Source organism: Artibeus jamaicensis, unplaced genomic scaffold, assembly GCF_021234435.1.
Source record: "Artibeus jamaicensis isolate MK-2021 breed Jamaican fruit bat unplaced genomic scaffold, CSHL_Jam_final contig_3126, whole genome shotgun sequence".
NCBI lineage: Eukaryota > Metazoa > Chordata > Mammalia > Chiroptera > Phyllostomidae > Artibeus > Artibeus jamaicensis.
In genome coordinates, this window is record NW_026521723.1 from 20,498,966 (window position 1) to 20,517,240 (window position 18,275).

At 50.3% G+C, this 18,275-nt stretch overlaps 1 protein-coding gene across 4 annotated transcripts in view; it reads right to left on the bottom strand.

Moving 5' to 3' along the window:
- The window catches only part of MYLK (myosin light chain kinase), a 184,361-nt gene that overhangs the window by 5,379 nt on the left and 160,707 nt on the right, over positions 1-18,275 (bottom strand). For all 4 annotated transcript variants that reach the window (XM_037132246.2, XM_037132229.2, XM_053663093.1 and 1 more), the window contains 4 exons: positions 18,038-18,161; positions 9,205-9,357; positions 6,519-6,642; positions 467-596 (listed from right to left, as the gene is read on the bottom strand). In XM_037132246.2, coding sequence (XP_036988141.2) covers positions 467-596; positions 6,519-6,642; positions 9,205-9,357; positions 18,038-18,161 — 531 coding nt within the window. The remainder of the gene's footprint in view (positions 1-466; positions 597-6,518; positions 6,643-9,204; positions 9,358-18,037; positions 18,162-18,275) is intronic.

Below are 18,275 nucleotides of genomic sequence, written 5' to 3' on the forward strand. Positions count from 1 at the left end.
AAAATGCCAAATGAGTATGGACTATATGAGTGAATTTTGTTTAAATGGAAAACACAGAGACTGAAAAAACAGGATACTTTTAAAAAAGTACACTACTATATATGATTTAAGTTTTATGGTTGCCTATTAGTATATAAGTATAACTTTGGTAATGAGGAAGGAGGAAGCTTTTAATAAAGCCTTTGCTAATTCTTATGTAAAATACAGGGCAAACAGTAGTGAAGGTCATCTAGTTCTATTAGACGAATAATTACTTTCCCTCTGAAAATAGTTAAACCTAAGTTAAAACAATTAAAGACCAGTTAATTGTCAGAGCAACCTAAAAGTATTTCTGAATTTAATCCTTGTACATTATATTATCGAAAAACAGCCCCTCCCAAAAAAAAGCCCTCCTCAAAATGCCCCTCCTTCCCCCCCCTTCCTTTCTCCCCAGCTGGTTGGAGAAAATCTTCCTGTATTGTCTTACCTTCTGATTCTAGTTTTTCTGCATTGAGAGGGCTGGTTGGTGACCCTGTTGAGGACTTCCTGCCACTGAGCCCTGAGATCATTGCCATAGAGGACAGTCTTCCAATGGCTCTCACAGCATTGCCTGTTTTCTGGAAAAGAGACACTGGAAGTGGATTCAGGCAGTGTCCCTGGTTCCCGCTGGGCAGTGGTGCGCAGGGAGAAGAGCCCGGCCCAGGAGAAGCAGCTGTCCGTGGAACGAGGGCTTCCCAAGTACCAAGGTTCTGCCAGAGAAGTGAGCCCAACCTTGCTCTGCTCAGCACTATCAGTGTGTCAGAAGATGTTCAGAGAATGGAATGGGGCCTGGAACCAATGTGTGCGTTAATGTGACTAAACAAGGTCAACATGAGACAAAAACCCTTTTCATACTGTGCTTCAACTCCCATAAAAGGGATAGTTTATATAAAGCAACTGCAGGCTGAGACAGCTCCAAAGACTTATTGCTGGCGGGGCCCAGTGGTGCTGTTTCTCGTAAAACAATGCTAGTGGTAGGATTTTAATTGGTCAAGAAAACAGTTACTGCAGATCCCACAGGTCCTCATATAAAGAGGGGGTGCAGAACATACTACTGACCTTGTGCAAGTCTTTTAACCTCTTTGGGCTTCAGTTTTCTTCTCTGCAGAAGGAGTGGGTTGGACAAGACCTCAAAGGTCTCATTTAGTTCTGTTTATAATTCAGATACTTAAGAGATTTTGAGAAGCAGTCTGGTTGGCCCCCCTACAAGTCTATGAATGCTCAGTAAAGTTCTGAAGGGGTGTTCTCCCCCCATGTACACCCAGGCATCCGAAAGAAGCACCCAGAGAAATGCAAAGCAATAGCATTTTGGTTTTCTGAGGCAAGGCACCTTGGGAATGGACGGGATTTCTGCTGCAAAGGAGGCCAGAACTTCAGGTGAAAATTTCTCCACAGTGTGAAAATTCTACCAAGCATAGGATTTAGGTCGAGAGATCCCCAGTAATACAATGTGTCTGAGTTTCCCACCTTTAATGAAAGTTTCTCACCCCTTTTCTAAGGTCAATGGAATGACTAAGATAAGAAACTAAAGCACAACCAACTCCTCCCACTGCTGCACCCAAAGCATCTTCAGACACCTAGATGCTGTGCATCCAGAGCTCATGTCGCCATAGGCTGGCTGCTAAGCGAGTAAGGACACCGGCAAATGGCGTGTCCTCACCCACTGGACTCAGACTGTGCCAGAGCTATTTCCTTCCTGAATTAACATCATACACCCAAGTATTTCAGTAAAGCCTCACAATTCTAGACTAGCTGGAAAGCCAATATGTTTCAGTCAAAAGATTATTTCGAAAGTAAAGAATTTCAGGCCACTAAGGAACGATACAGAAAAGTGTGTGTGTGGTTTAAGTGGTGGCCTACTGCTGTGACCATGATCACTTTGCTGTTTCGTCACATGTCATCCTTGTGGCAGGCTATTTTCATGCACTTTGGACAGACATTTCATCTTGCTCTGTCTGTTCTCTGGCCATCCACCCTCTTGAATACATCACTGTGTGGTGTGGGTAGATTCTGGCCCTCTGGTCACTATGGTGAAACTGGGTCACTCGGAACAGAACCCAGGAAACCCCAGGGGGAGGTGATAAATGGGGAAAGAAGGTAAGAGATGATGATGGACCAACTTAACTCCATGCGGAGGCCATGGGCCCTGCAGAGAATAAGACCATCTAAAATCTTGCATGCTCTTCTGGAGGAGGCTGTGACATCAATCTGTTTGTTGTGCTAGCTAGAGTGGTGAGAGACCTAGCTCTTCCCATGGCAGCTTCCCTGGACCTCAGGAAGGCGAAAGAGTTGTAAGAGACAGGCAGCTGTCCATACGGAGTCAACACCAGGCTACTTCCTAATCAGCCACAATCTTAGTCTGCCCTTCTCCTCTCTGTTTCCTTTCTCCAATATGGATTGGTTTGCCCTGGCCAGGAGTATCTAAACTAAGAGAGTCTGATGACTGTGTGACCTTGTGCAAGTCAGTTTCCTTCTCTGGGCTTCATGTATTTGAACCAGAAGATTCAAATCTTCCTGCAGCTCTAGTCTTCTACAGAAAGCGCAGGCCTCATGCTTGTGAATATGCAGCAGGGAACACGCGCCTCGAGTCCCTGGGCGGCCGAATCCCAAACACCCGATGGTGACTGACAAGGACTGACGAAGTCTTTCCTCTTCTATGAACAAAATGACTAATATGAAGTTACCAGAACAAGGCAAGTCAAAGAGTTGTGATATTTTCAAGGAGGCTGCAAATTCACATGAACAAATAGAGCATACATGAGGGGAAATTTTCCGTCAGATGGTCCAATACAGCATATAATTTCTAGAACAGGGAGAAATGTAAGATATGCTTAATAAGGAAAAAAATTAAAATAAGCCATGCCAGAGTTCAATCTTTGGAAACTGATTTATTAAAAAATTGGTAGGGTCCCCTGCCTGGTGTAGCTCAGTGGATTGAGCGCGGCCTGCGAACCAGACAATCGAGGTTCGATTCCCAGTCAGGGCACATTCCTGGGTTGCAGGCCGGTTCCCTGCAGGCCAGTTCCCAGCAGGGGATGCACAAAAGGCAACCATACATTGATGTTTCTCTCCCTCTTCTCCTTCCCTTTCCCTCTAAAGATAAATAAATAAAATATTAAAAAAAAATTGGTAGGGAAGTCATTTGTCAGAACTGGAAAAGGAATATATCTGTATGTTCTAATCTTCCAGTTTCATGCCTTTGACCTGAAAATTGGTTGCTGTTTTACTTGATCAAGACCTTTGGGAATTTTTGGAACAACAGGATAGTGATGTTTTGATTTTCTAAGTTCCATCCTTGTTTTGAGGAAGCCTTTTTCTCGTTTGAGGGCAATGGCCAAGCCCGGGTTGCTGCGTTCCAAGCAGGTAGTGTCTGTACTGGCCTCTCAGATGCAGCAGCAGATTCCCTCCCCTGGGAGGGCCAGCAAGGGTGGCCACTCAGCCTGTGCGCCCAGGACTGAAGGGCTTCTCGGGATAAGGGTCTTTCAGTGCTAACGCTGAGTCATTCCCTGGCAAATGGGGCAAGCTGGTTGGTTACCTGACAGCCAACCAGCCGTCATAGACCCTATAAACACCAACAGCCCCAAGATTAGGGTTTCCTGTGAGAAGTGCATGATACCCCAACGTGATTGTCAAGTGTACCCTGTGCTTTATTGCACCAAAAGCTTTCCCCTCCGTGGCCCTTTGGTCCATACTGCTGGCGTGTTTGCAGTTCCCAGAAAATAAAGATGATTTCCCATGGGTCTCCACATTCCTAGTCCTTTGCTTCTAGTTTTGCATGCAGAAGCCCGGCTATCCTGTTCAACTTGCCCACCCTCAGTGCTACTACTCACCACCACATCATTTAAAAATTCTTTTGATAGACATGAAAGATCATACCCTCTTTCAGAATAACTTCATTCTATTAATCCTCTCTATAAAGCCTCGTGTATAGGCATTTGATTCCATGTTACTTCCTTCCTCCTGGGTCTTTCACGAACAACATACCAGAATGATAACGAGGAACCTTCCCATGCATCTGTAGAGCGTTCTGGGCTCCTGGGCCTGGCCGACTCCCCTCCCTCCAGCACAGTCCGCCCCACTGTCCTGCTGCACCACACCCTACCCCGCCACACAGAACCTCACTGCTCTGACAGGGAGCCCCCTTAGGAAAACATTTTCCTGAGGAAGCAAAGGAACACAAGACGGTCAGATGCAGCGTAACTATTCCCAGAGAAATCATGATTCAAGGACATTGTGGGTGAAATGGGATTTTGTGGTCTACTTTTGTGAAACCTAGCCACTGTTTGTGAAAAAATCATTTCCAAATGCTGCCACCTATATTAAAATGACTGTAAAATTCCTTCTCTGAATTCTGCCCTTTTCTTCCAGAAATTCCGCCCCTTACTTCCAGAAAACCCTATGACTAATAACAGTGTAAACCAGAAAAAATTTCAGTGATTAAAATACCAGCACAAATTATAGTTCCTGACCCATTTGACTAAAAAATTCCATCTGCTCTATCTCCCAAGTCCTTATCTCTCCTCCGTGCCTGCCCGAGGGCGGCTCACCCTCGGGTGAGCCCGTGCTTGCAGGGAGCCCGAGCTACAGGACAGCGAGAAGGCTGCCCCTCAACCCACAGCCTCACCCGGGCAGAGTCCAGGGACTCCCCCTGAGGACGGCCCCGCCCCCACCCAGCCACCCTATCTGTGCTCCAGAAATACTGCTATTTCTTTGAGCTGTATTGGCCATAGGGCCATTAATAAAGTGAACCTTGGATTTTTGTGGACCCTGTTTAGTTTGTAAGATCATTTGCTACTTTCCCTGGCTGTGTAGCTCAGTCAGTTACAGTGTCATTCCCATGCACCAAGGTTGCAGGTCCAATCCCTGGTCAGGGTATACCTATAAGAATCAAACAGTGAATGCGTAAATAAGTGGAACCAAAAAAATCAGTACTTCCCTCTCAGGCCCTCTTTCTTTCTCTCGCTCTCTCTAAAGAAAAGAGTATTTGCCACTCTGATATCACTGGATCCTAATGGCACCGGCAGACGTACTTCACCTCACCAGGCGCCTGAGGGGTGCCAGGAGATCCACCCAAAGCCTTCACGTAGGGTTGGGGGTGGGAGTCAAGAACGGGCACGCGCTGTGAGGCTGTGCTGGGAACGGGGTGGTGGTCCCTCACACCTGCCCGCCCAAAGCCTCTCATCTGTCTCCACTCGGGCGCTCCAACTTCACGTGCAGTTGGACTTCATGAGGGAACTGTGGTTTAGTCATCCTGGCAAATGACCAGTGTCCCAGTTGCCCCCAAAACAGTGAGTTCCTTTTTCTCTGCCAACATAGGCGAGTCTAAATGCCCTAGGTCCCCAACTGCCCAGCTGAAACTCTGCTCCCATCAGGCCAACATAACCAGGTGGGGCTCAGTTCCTGCCCCTGTGCCTTTTCTTCTGCCTCTGCTGTCACCCCCTCTTCTGTGTCCCAGCCCATGTTCCAGGGCCAAGTTCATCCTCTGGCCCTGGCAGCATTTGCTCACAACCGCATCCGAGTCTGGCGTGACTGGCCCCTGTCCACACTCACATATATGGCTATGAAGAGCTATACTGATAGTTTATAATTCTTGGTGGGTGTAATGTCCTTTTATGTCTATTTGCTTCAGTTCCTCCCTTACAATATTCATTCCTTGAATATAGAAACCATGTACCCTTCAGGAGCCCAGGAATTTTATAACACTAATAGTGATAGTAAAACTAATACAGTAGATGATAAGTTCTCTTGGTTTCCAAAGATCATTTTATCCGTCTGCTAACAATTGAAGGCAGTTTTTTGTCATTGTTAAGACTGAGTGCTTTGGAGCCAGGCTCTGGGTTTGAATCCTGCCTTTCCCACTGTCACCTAAGTGATCCCACGTGACTTTCCTAACCTTTCTCTGCCTAGTTTGTTTGAGAAGTGGGGATAATATAATATCTACCTCTAGGATTAAGACAGTGCATAGAAAGTGCCTTGAATGTTTTCTGACTCACGGCCAGCTCTCCATACACATTAGCTACTGCTGTCATTTTTGAACACGTGCTATGTGCCAGGCAATGTGCTAGAGGCCGGATGAAGATTATTCATATAATTCTCAGAGCAACGCTGTGACATTGCTACTGTCTCCACTTGACAGACAAGAAAACAAAGGCACAGCAAAGTTAAGTCACTTGCCTAAAGACACACAGCTAGTAACATACACTCTCTCTAAAGGGCAGGGCCGTGGTGTAGGCCACATACCTTCCCCCTTCACCACGGAGGAATGTGGAGCATCACACTACCTTTAAGGAGATCACGGTGCCCAGGGTTGCCAGGTGGTCTGAACGGTGACATTGCTCACCCTAGCTCCAAGACACCGAATGTCAGTCTTGGTCCCAGACTACTTCAGAAACAGACTGAAACGTTCTGGGAGTGAGGCTGGGGCAAGTTGGGAATGAGCATGGCTTGAAAAAGGTAAATATGAGGAGCAACATTCCAGTCCAGAGTGACTGACTCATTACCTGCCATTTCCTTCTTGCCATGTACTTTTTCATCCGGTCCTTGGAGAGCTTCTTGGCCTCCATGTTCTTGGTGTCTTTCATTAGCCATGGATGCTGAAGGCACTGGGTGCAGTTCAGGCGGCTTCTGATAGGGGCAGAGAGCAGAAGATTTCTAAGCAGGAGGAGACCTTGGAGATGGCTAGTCAGATCAGAAATGGGAGGACATAGGGCCCTAGTCCCACAGGGAAGAGCCCGGGGCTCTACTCCCAGTCCATCCACCATGACCAGGGTCATGTGCTCCTGGCTCTTTTCCTCTCTTGCCCTGGGTTACAGACTAGACACAGAATAGGTAAGGGTTAAGAAGGCCTAACTTCCAAGTAAGCAACTGGAGCCTCATGACCTGTTCTTGGGGTCTGAGAAGGGTAAGTGCTGGAAGGCAGACATGTCTGGGAATGGCTGGCACCACATTCCAGGGTAGGGTCACTGTGCTGGTCACACGGGGGTTGGCGGCTAAGGAGACCTCTCTGTCTGGTGGAGGGGTCACCCCCTCAAGTGAAACATTAGGCCCGAATCATTGAGAATCCATAAACTCTCAAGTCTTATGTTGAGGTTGAGTATCAGGTTGAGTATTTTTTTTTCTGTTAAAACTCAAAGTGCCATGTCCTACATACAACCTATGCATTATGACAACCTTAGAACTCACTGAAACTCATTTAATCTTTTTGAAAGCTCTGGGAATCCAGAAGCATTTTTAGGCCATCTCCTTAATTGTAATAGGACTAATAAAGCCCAAAGAACCAAATGTTAACATACATAGTAAAATGAGTATAAGTAAATTTGCTAAGAACAGCAAAATGTAGTGATCTTTAGATATAGGGATGATGAATTACTTTAATTTTCTTATATTCAATTTTCTATCATTTACATGTATTACTTTATAATAGAAAAAGATTTTAAAAAGGGCTGATAGAGGAAGAGTTTTAGTTGAAGAAACTTGCTAAATTTAAGAGTTTGTGGGAATCTAGTATCTTGATCTATTTGAAATCAGTTTTTTGGTAAGGACATTTTATGAGCATAGAGGGGCCAACACAGCTCATTGAATTCATACAAGGTCAGATGAGGAAAGAGGGTGCATATACACATAGTACCTCATTTACCAATCTTCAGTGAGTGAAGCCATCCTTGGACCGGAGGTACTGGGAGAGAGGGTCGCATTTCCCTGAGGCACCTTGGGAATGGGGATCCTTCACACTGGAAGGGACTCTAGATGCCCCACAGCACCCAGGTTTTCCTTAGGTCGTGCCTACTTCTGACACAAAGACTGTGACAGAAAACCACCGGAAGACCTCCCAGGGGAGGAGTTGGGAGGTAGCCTCCGGAGGAGCGGCCCCGAGATGGCCAGAGAGGACTGAGAGGCGGGCGGCTGACCAGAGCACCAGACGGAACCACGTCAGAGACCCTCCAGCACTGCTCCCTCAGCAACTGCACGCTCCTGGCCCAGGCTCCCTATTTCTCCTGCAGGGGAGCGAGCCGGGGGGGAACCCATGCATCCCGTGGCCGGGGCAACACCTAGGCTACTAAGTCACCTGGCGATAGCAGAGCCTCCGGCCTGCCCTGGGAGGTGGGCCGCCCCTCCCTTTCTCACCCTCTGTCATACCTCCTAATTCAACAGTACTCTTCTTGGGCAAAGCTTATCATTGCTTCTTGTTGCCAAATTAACTCCTTGGGGCCCGGAGGCAGGCTCTACCTCATCTGGCCACCTGCTTAGAGAGGGCATGGGACGCCCAACAGGCCAGCTGCTCTCAGCGGACACCCCCACTACTCCCTTCCCCTGGGGGGATTCTGCTCTCCCTACACTCACATAGACCTTAGCACCCTCCTTATTTAATTTAGCTGGTTCCCCTCCAGGTGGGTCCTTATCAGTGAATTCTGTGTCAGCCGCACTCAAGGCTCCCTCCAACCTCCCCTCCTCAGCTTTGGGCTCCTCTGCAGCTTCAACCTCCATTCATCTTTCAATGAAATACTTACTGAATGCCTCTGTGTCTGACCTTCCCTCACGGCCCTTTCCTGTGCGCCTGCACACTCTGGCCTCCCACTTTTCACAGCTGTTTGACATATTCACCCCCAGACCACAGGCCGGAAGGTGGAGGTGGGAACCTCGCAGGCTGCACTGTTATGAGGGGACGGAGACGGAGCCGGGAGAGGGCTGAGCTCGGTGCTCTGGGATCACGGCCTAACTTTGGCCAGTGGGAGAAGGTACCTGGCCATATTCAGGGAGGTAGTTCTTAAATAATTTAGATATGAAAAGCACCAAACCAGGAGAGTCTGGACATACGATCAGGGCCCACAAACAGGATCCTTCTCGTGCAACCCTGAGGAGGGGCTGAGGTTGCAGCAGGGTTTCTGCAGGTCACAACTGTGCCCAGAAAATAAAGGGGGCTGTCATTGTTCGTCCACAACAAGCAGCTGCTCTCCCCATAGCACGCGGCTAAGCGCTGCTTTTCAGGTGAGGTTCCGGTGTTTCCAAAGCCAAGTACAGAGTCTGGCACCGGGGAGCAGAGGTCTAGAAAGGCCCCTTCCCTTCCCCCCCACTCACAATGCCCACCCCACTCAGGTGCAGAGGGACCCACAACAGGCTAAGGAAACCCCTGCCTTCAGACACTCATCGAGTAGAGAAGCTGAAAAGATTAAAATCTCAACTCATTACTTCATGTCTTTCTTCAGCAAGTTGCTGATAAAATCTTTGGCATCATCGGAGATCTCATCGAACGCTTCGTCATCGAAGTCCCAGGTGGCAGAGGTAACGTTGGCTAAGGTTTCATTGTCATTGTCGCCCATGAAGGGGGAAAGTCCACTGACCCTGGGAGAGAAGAGCAGGAGAGCAGGTGAATTTTGGGGGGCTGGATGGCAAGGTAGATGACCCCTCTGAGAGAGTGCTAACTGAGGTCAAAGGTGAGGGCTGGCAAAGCCCTGCACCCCCAGATGCCCTTGTGCCTGGCGCTCCTCCCACCTGGGGAAGGAGAGAGGGTGTGGCTCCCCAGGCTCCTGCGGCCCGGCCTCCTCCTGGCGGAGAAGTCACCTGGTGACAGGTGACTTCTCCTGCAGCATCTCCTGCATCTGGACATCAGCTGTCTGTGGGGCCGAGGCTGAAGGAGTTGACTGTCATTTAGGACTTCCACAGTACACAGCACGGCCCTTCCTCCCTGTCTTCTATTCTTCCCCAAAGTCCAGGCTAGAGCTTCGCCCCACAGAACCTTCTCCAATGTCCCTGTGCTCCTGTCCCCTCACCACGGATGGTCGAGTGGTGTGCAGCACCTGCCGCTGCACCTGTCGGTTCCTGCTCTGGTCAGCAGCAAGCACGCACGGGCGCTCGGCAGGGATGGGCAGGTAGACGAGTGGGGGACTTGGAGTCACCAACGTGGGTTTAGCCGTCCATCTACACTCTTGTTCAGTGCACTGAGGCATTTAGGCCAAACCAGAAAGCTTCCATAAGTGGCGCCGGTGGAGGAAAGAGCACAGGCTGTTCATTCATGGGTGACCCTGGACAGTTCCCCTAAGCACTGTGTCACGGGTTCCCCTCCTCTGTAAAAAGGAGGTCCCACTACTTAACCACGGTGTGGTCGCCACTCCTGCCTCTCCTTTTGTCCCTGCTCCTTCTCCTCCATCATCACCATCACGGCAGCAAACATTTATGAGACATTTACCCTGTGCCAGGCACTGGACAAAAAGACTAAAATAGATGAACTCATTCAATCTTAACATCACCATATAATGCGGGTGACTCATTAGTTTGTTTAACAGATGAGGAAAATGAGGCACAGTGTGAGGTTAACTTGCCCAAGGATTCACAGCCAGTGAGATCTGAACCAGGTGTTACAACCACAGAACCAGCTCGAACTAGTCCTATCCTGTTTAACAAGATACTGAGTTGCTTTTCAGAGACAACAGACTAAAACCCCATGCCATGCAGCCAACACATGCACAGAGGAGAGAACGCTGACCTCCAGCTGCACCTGGAACTAAAATCTCCACACCCGCTGTCCGACACACATGGAACCAAAGGACTGGGCCGTGAGCGGAACTTGAACGCCAGAACCTTTTGGAAGTGAACTGCCGGTTGCCAGGGCAGATGCAGTGCTGGAGCCCCTTCCCACAAACGGCCAGGTTCCCAGGTCGTCCATTACAACTTGCCCCAGCAGCGCTTCTGCATAACCGTTCCCCGAGTCCCTTCAAAACCCTAAACTTCGTCCAGCGAGCAAGATGGTTTTGAGGCATTACTAAGTCTCCCATCTTCTCAGTTGCTGCCTTCTTGATCAATAAACCCTTCCTTAGTCCAAACTCTGACGTTTTGAGTTTTGGCTTTTCAAAGCATCGGGCACATGAACTTGGGTCTGGTGACAGCACCTCTAGGCCTGAGTCCTAAGTGCCACTTTACACGAACATTTCTATGGTGATGAAGTGAGTCCAGTGCGCAGACCCACAGGAGGCTTGGTCTACCTGAAGGAGCTCGATCCATGCCCCAGGTGCTATCCTTCTTCTCTGTGTAGTTCATCCCCACTGCCTCACGGATGTGTGATCTCAGGAATGACTCATTTGCCCATAGCTTAAGCCAAATAAAATTCAAAGGGTAAAATACTTCAAAGGTGAACAGAGCAGCTTCATGGCTTATTGGCCTCCCCTCTCACTTCTGAGCACTTCATTGTCCCAGCAAGTGTCCTCGCTCCACCCGCCCTGACCGAGGGCCGGCCTCAGTCTCACGGAGCCCCGCCCTGGCACGGCCCCATCGGGAGTCAGTGCTCTGCTGCTGTCATCTTGAACTTCTTGGTAATGTTTGAACAAGCCACCCCATCATTTTACTGTGCACTGGGCCCCACACGTTGTGTAGCTGGTCCTGCGCTGGCTCCACCTGAGCCCCAGGAGATGCGTCTGCGGTGTGCATGCCATCGGCCTCCCAAGTTAGGGCTTCACTACTGCCCCTTCTCCCAGGTCTTTGTGAACCTACCATCATACACAGCAACACAAACCGTTCAGAGCTGTTTTGGCAATTCAAGAGGCCTCAGCTTATGAAATGCACCTATACCTGAAAACCAAGTTTTGTAAAACAAAACCCATTGAAATACAGTGAGAAAACCTTGACAAGGAAGGTACCCTCTGGTAAAGCCTTTTGTAAAAAGAAGAAAGCTGTTGTAATGTGAATTATCTCACCCCAACCAATAGATTTGAGTTTTGATAACAGAGTTTTATGGATGGCATTAAAGTATCTTAAAGCGATTTACATTTTTAAGAATGCTTGGAGATCATCCTTTGCAGTCACATTTACAGTGGGGAGGGTGGGAGTTCCCCCGCTGAGGCCCCAGTCTCCCCTTTTTACCTCAAGGGTACTGGGCTAGGATTCCCAGGGGCTCCCAGCTTTCCTGTCTTTGCAATCTTGTGCGGCCTGTTAAAAAAAAGTAATAACAGGCCCCAAATGGACTGATTTGCCCTCACACCATCAAACCAAGATTTAATTGTAACTTCAGCCGCTTCCAGAAATGTAACCTTGAAACTGTCAGTCCGAAACTTCTCAATTAGCACTGCAGTATGAGAGCCCTGCTGGCCCCGCCCCCGCAGAAGGAGACCAGCTGAACAATCCTTCTTCTCCGCGGCTATGACTTGGCCCCACCCTCCTTCTGCCTGAAAACCCTTCCACTCTGTACATCCACCGGGAGCATCTCTCCATTTACTAGATGGGATGCTGCCCAATTTCTGAATTGTTCAATAATCTCAATTTGCTCTTCCCATTTATTCCACTGAATTTTTGTTCCTTGGCAGACCTAAGTCAGCCCTATCAGGAAGCAGCCTGACTCTTGCTTGTCGGCCACCCGCTTCCTTCTGTTTTTACATTTTCCACTGGAAACCTAGAGGGGGAAAGTCCTGCGGCACTCCACAGAACTGCAGAAAAAGCAAACAGCCCTGCTGTGGAATGCCAGAGGTCCCCTTCTGCAAACCTCCTTTCCTAATTAGGAACTGGAATCCTGCGAAGATAGGCCTTAACCTCCGTCCTGTTCACAGCCAGGGAGAGCTCCTCACCTCTGGCCCCTGGCGCTCCTCCTTCCCGGCAGCCCATCCATCTGACACGCCCCAGCTGGCGCCCGGCCTGCCCCAGCTCCCTGCCCACCCGCGCCCGCCCCTGCCAGGCTCTCCCCCATTAACGGGTATGTCTCTGAAATAAAACTTGGAATATGTGCAGAGCACGATGACAAAGAGAGCGCTCTAATTTTAGTAATGCTGTTTCTGGGTGGTGGGATTTTACAGATTTTTTTTTTAACTTTCTTCTTTGAACTTTTACTTTATTGCCAGGATTTACATAAGGATCGTGCATCTTTTTATTTAAAAAAAGTAACCTAATAACAAACAGAATAAACTTAGCATTAAAAACTCAACCACTCACCTCTCTTCCTAGTCTCTTGCCTAGTTTTTAACTGAAGGGGATCAGCGTATACTTCTCCAAATACTGCACAAGGATTGTTTTGAGCTAAAGGCAATAGCTCTCTCTCTTTCCTCTCTCTGTCTAAAAGCCGGACATATCCTTGGCTGGTGTGGCTCAGTGGATTGAGCACCGGCCTGCGAACCGAAAGGTGACCAATTTGATTCCCACTCAGGGCACATGCCTGGGTTGCGGGCCAGGTCCCCAGTTGGGGGGCCTGCTAGAGACAACCACACATTGATGTTTCTCTCCTCTTTCTCCCTCCCTTCCCCTCTCTCTGAAAATCAATCAATCAATCCATAAAATCTTAAAAAAAATAAATATAAGCAGGACATGAATTTCTCTTTGTTAAAGTGACATAAATTTCTGTTTGTAGAGAAGACTCTTACATGTATAACAAACTTGCCATACAGCCCTTATTTACCATACATTTCCTTGGACCTTCGCAAACTTGACCCTTCCAGAAATGCCAAGCCCCTTTTCCCTAGTCTAGCTACTTCTCTACAATTTACCACTTTTTGTTAAAATAGTATATAAGCTTCAAATTCGAAATGCCTCCTTGAGTCACGGTTCTTTATTGCTTATGCATATGTACGTAATTAAATCTGTTTTTTCCTCTGGTTTCTCTGCCTTTTCTCAGTTTGATTGGCGGCCCCCCACTACTGAACCTAACGGGCAAGAGGAAAGTATTTACTTCCCCAACATAACCAATGGATTTATCTGGTTTTCACAAATTGTAATCAGTGTGGACAAGTTCTTGGATGCTCTTTTTCTTCACTTGACATGGTCTTTCAACAGTGTATACCGAGTCTTCATGTTCATTTTCAATGGTCAAATACTAGTCTGTGTGCTGATGCTTCACAAAGGTCATGACTGCAGGGTCTTCTGATTTCTTCATTCTTAATACCTCACCGCAGCAAAACTTTGCCCGGGCGGTGGGGTGCTGAGGCCCGTTCTGCTCACAGGGCAGAACGGCAAGAGAGAGAAGGGTGCAGAGATGCCTCTTGGACTACACTTTCCCCACGGTGCTCGCCAAGCAGCAAACAGATGGTCCACTGCATGAGTGGTCAGAGCACCACACATCCGCTAGCAGCGCTATTGAGTGCGTAGAAGGAGTTCGTCTTTGACCCCCTGTTAGCCTGCAAGCACTGAAGTGTGTTGGGAGATCTGAGAGGGTGGGCAGGTCCCACAGGAAGAGCTGGGCATCCTATTGTGCACTGGCCTAGGCAGCAGAGCATCAGTGTCACGCTCACCACGAGCCAGGAACCCGGACGACAGAGCCTGCAGGTGGTGGTGGGCCTGGTGTTGGCGTGGGGTGAGGGAAGGCCACAGGGGCTGGACCCAGAAGCCATGTCTGGTCACCGGTGGAGAGACGGAGCAGCCCTGGGTGTGGCCCAGAACCCTCTGAAGAGCCCTGCGTTCAAACCCAAGTCGGAGTAGGCACCTGACACTCAGCCACTGGGACTTCTCCCCTGTTCATGGCTGCTGTTCCCAGAAGGCCAACTGGACAGGGCTCTGGCTCTCTGGACCATGGTGGGTGCCCCAGAAATGAGCAGAAATGGGAAGTGTGTTGCCGCACCCAGTCGGGAAGATGGTTGGGAGGAGAAAGCAGGGCAGTGTTTGCTCTTCCTCTTGGTTTGGGGGAGGAGAAAGAGAAGGAGTCCTAGAGTAGGCTGACGGCAGGGCACAGAGAAGGGTTTCCATGTCCCCAGGGCAGAGAGGGAACAAGTCCTCAGGAGACAGAGGAGAGGAAGGTGGGAGAGGGAAGGAGGTCAGGAAAAAGTCGGGGCTTAGACTTTCGTCCTCACGGAAGTGTGGCCTAGAGCCCTCCTGTCCCCTCTCCTCTCTCCTGCTAGAAACCAAAGGGGCATTTCCAACACCAGGAGAGTCTCCAGGACATTCACAAGATCCACTGTCTGTCTTCGGAGTCAGGGTGCAAGGGTAGGGGGCCCACAGACCTACCTGCTGCATCTCTACTCTGCCTGGAAAACCCAGGCAGGCGGTGGGGCCAGGCTCCCAGGGCCAGGGCAGGCTCTGCCCTGACCTCCCCCAGGGCTTTGAGGAGGAGTCCTCCAGCACCGCCAGGGAAATCCACGGAGGCAGCGCTGGCTGCTGAGGAGGTGCTCACCAAACATCCCCAACTCCCTGGCCACTCCACCCTTCCTTTCCAGAAAGGAAATGAGGAGTGCGAAGGGGGTTCTGTGGCACAAATGTGGGAGGTGGCCCTGACAGGGACTGTCAGACAGGCAACAAAGCTCCAGGGGGACAGAGAGTGCACAGGGTGCCACAGAACTTCTGGTGCAGCAGCAGTGGCCTCAGACTTGTGCATAGCCGGGACTGAAAGAAGGCAATCTGGCTGGCTCCAACTGTTGTTTTCGGCACCACGTGCTCCGCGGAGAGCCCCAGACCTGAAGGGGAGCTGCCAAACCTCAGTCCCCCATGTGAGAGCCAGTGGGAAAAAGTCCCAGAGGGCGGAGCGGCCCACGGGATGGCTGCTGGAGCCAGGACCCTGGGGAGGCCGGCGGGCCGTGCAGGGCTGACCTGCGTACCTGCCTCACACCCCTCTCCCCTCCCCAAGCCCCCTGCCCAAAGAACGTCAGGCTGGTGCCCCACTCATCAAAATCAGCTTCTCTCCATTTCAAAAGCTCTCCCCTATTTCTTGGTCTTAGCTTTAAAAATAATCAAGTAAACAATAGAGCTTATTATCCAAATTACTATGTTCCTCCAGTTAAAAGAATTTTCACTTTAAAATAAAAATGCTTTTATGACTTAGTAATTCTGGTTCTAGATTATGTAAACCCAACAGAAATGCATAAATACATTCATGAACACACACATACCAGAATACTTGCAACACCCCCAAGTGGAATCTATTCAAAAGCCCGTCAGTGTCGCATGGACACGTGAGTGGGATGAGGCTCACCCAGGGGACAGCACCGAGAAGGAGCAGACTGCAACCACAACATTGAGCAAAAGAAGCCAGATGTGTCTTTCTGTATGATTTTGTCTATAGCAAGTTCGAGAATAAGCACAGCTAAAGCGTGGCATTAGACATGGGATTACAGTTACATCTGGGGGGGTAGTAACCGAGGGGCACTAGGAGGGTCCGGGGGGCCCCAAGGGTGTTCGGTGTAGGATCTGGGTGTAGTTCACACAGCTGTGTTTGCTGTGAAATTGTACTGAGTGGTCTCATCACTGCTCTGCCCCTGACCAGCAGGGAGACCAGAGGCCTGAGTGTGCCTAGGACTGTCCTCGCTTTAGCACTGATGGTCCTGCATCCTGGGACACTTGCTAATCCTGGGTAAACTGGGGTGGCTGGTCATCCTCTCGGACAGTGGGGTGCGGACAGCCATGTGGGATTCTTTGGCCCTGGTCATGGCCATGCCGAATGAAGACCAGATTCCTGCCATGACCTACTCCCAGGTTTGTCCTGAGGATTAACAAGAGCCCATGTGAAAATCCGTGGCTACAGATGATCTCTATTCCACGTAGTGGGAAAGCTGATGGAGTCAGTGAGGCAAGTCTCTTGACGTCTGCAGGACTCAGAGGCCAAGCCGGCACCTGGGACAGCTGAGTCTGAACAGAGTAAGTCCTTTCCTCAAAATTCATGGGTCCCCCTCAGGACCCAAGATTCAGTGCAAGCATCACCCAGCCTGGGGCATCCCCAGGAGGGGCAGGCTGGACCCCAGTGCCCTGCTCTTCCTTATTTACCAAGGAGCTGGGACTCCAGATTTGGGCGTGGTTTTCCTAATGTGTCAGCACCCTTTTTCCTGGAACAGGGCTGGAGTTGGGAGAGGCAGGGCCCTCCCTCCCGGGAAGCTTCATCTTCTCTGCCGCTCTGGGGGAAGTGATGGGGGTGGGGTGAGATCGGGTGGGGAAGAGGATGGCTCTCCGGGTACAGAATCCGTGACACAGGTCCCACTGAGGCAGGCTGTGCTGACAGGCCACAGTGAGTAGTGCTCCCGAGCATGTGAAGGAGCCACACTGCACGAAAAGTCACTCTGCTTTGGTTAAAGCTTCGTAGCAGTGGTTCCCGGACATGGCTGCGTAGCAGAGTCACTGAGACGTTTATCACATGGGGTCTGAAGACCTCAGAGGTCTAAGAAAGCACTCTTGGAGGTCCTCCTCATATTTTCTATGAAAACACTTAATTTTTCCTTTTGCTTTAACAATAATTTTTCCCCCCGAATGATTTCATGCATGGCTACCTTCTGGGTCACCATCCCATGACACTGTGTTGCCACACAAGTCCAGGGGCTGCCTCTGAGGCCAATGGCTTCCTGCAGCCTGGGGCCTCAGAGATCAAACCGCGAGACCCCACCAAAAGGGTGTGTCCCAGAGCCCGGCACCCGGACCCTGCTGGGAACGTGGATTCTCGGGTACCCCAGACCTTCTGAATCCGACTCTGAAACCTAAAGAAAGGCCTAGTGACTCCTGCCTATCCCTGTTTGTGAAGCACTGGTCCAGATCACCGACCCTCTTCTTCTCCGGCCTTGGGAACTGAAATGGCTTTGAATTTCCACCTGACTTGCCAGTTCTGACTGCGTTGGCCTTCTGTTGTCTGTGGGCCTCGCCGCAGTCTCTGTCATCAAAAGTGCTGGCTAATCAGTCCACACGGGAGACTCAGAGAGGCGGTTGGCAGCTGGGGTCCCTCTGCAGTGAGGACAGGGTGCTGCCCTCTGAAGACAATGATGACGCCCACAGGAGATGTGCACCTGGGCTCCCTCCCTCCTCCCTGTGTCCCCACCTACACAAATGAAGGCATATCACATGGTCCCTGCTGCATTGCCACCCTCCCGACCAAAGGCCCCAGGCTGGCCAGCATCAGGGCTGGTCGGGGCCCGGAGGCAGATCCTGGTGTGTGGAGCTGGGTGCTCCCGTGGCAGTTTGAAGTGGGCTGCCGACCTCGTGGGAACAAGAAGAGCAGGCCAGGGGGCAAGATGGGAGCCTGCCGCCCTCCTGTCTCTGGGGCAGCATCCCCATCATGAGCCACCCTGGCCCCTCAAAAGTCAAGGCGGCATGCGGACCCTCCTGTGGGACTCTCGGCCCCCCCCCCCAGGTATCTGAGACTCACAAGATGTAGCAGATGACCCCGATGCTCCACATGTCTGTTGCATAGCCAATGGGCTCATAGTTGATCACTTCAGGTGCCACAAACTCCGGGGTGCCGAAGAGGACCTTCAGAGACCCTGCGTTCTCTGTAACCAGATGGAGGGGAATCAGTCGTCAGAACACCATGGAGGCCGCCCATAGTAAGCGGACACCCTCACTGGTGTGCCTGCGAGGGACGCAGACAAGATCCGGCCCCCAGC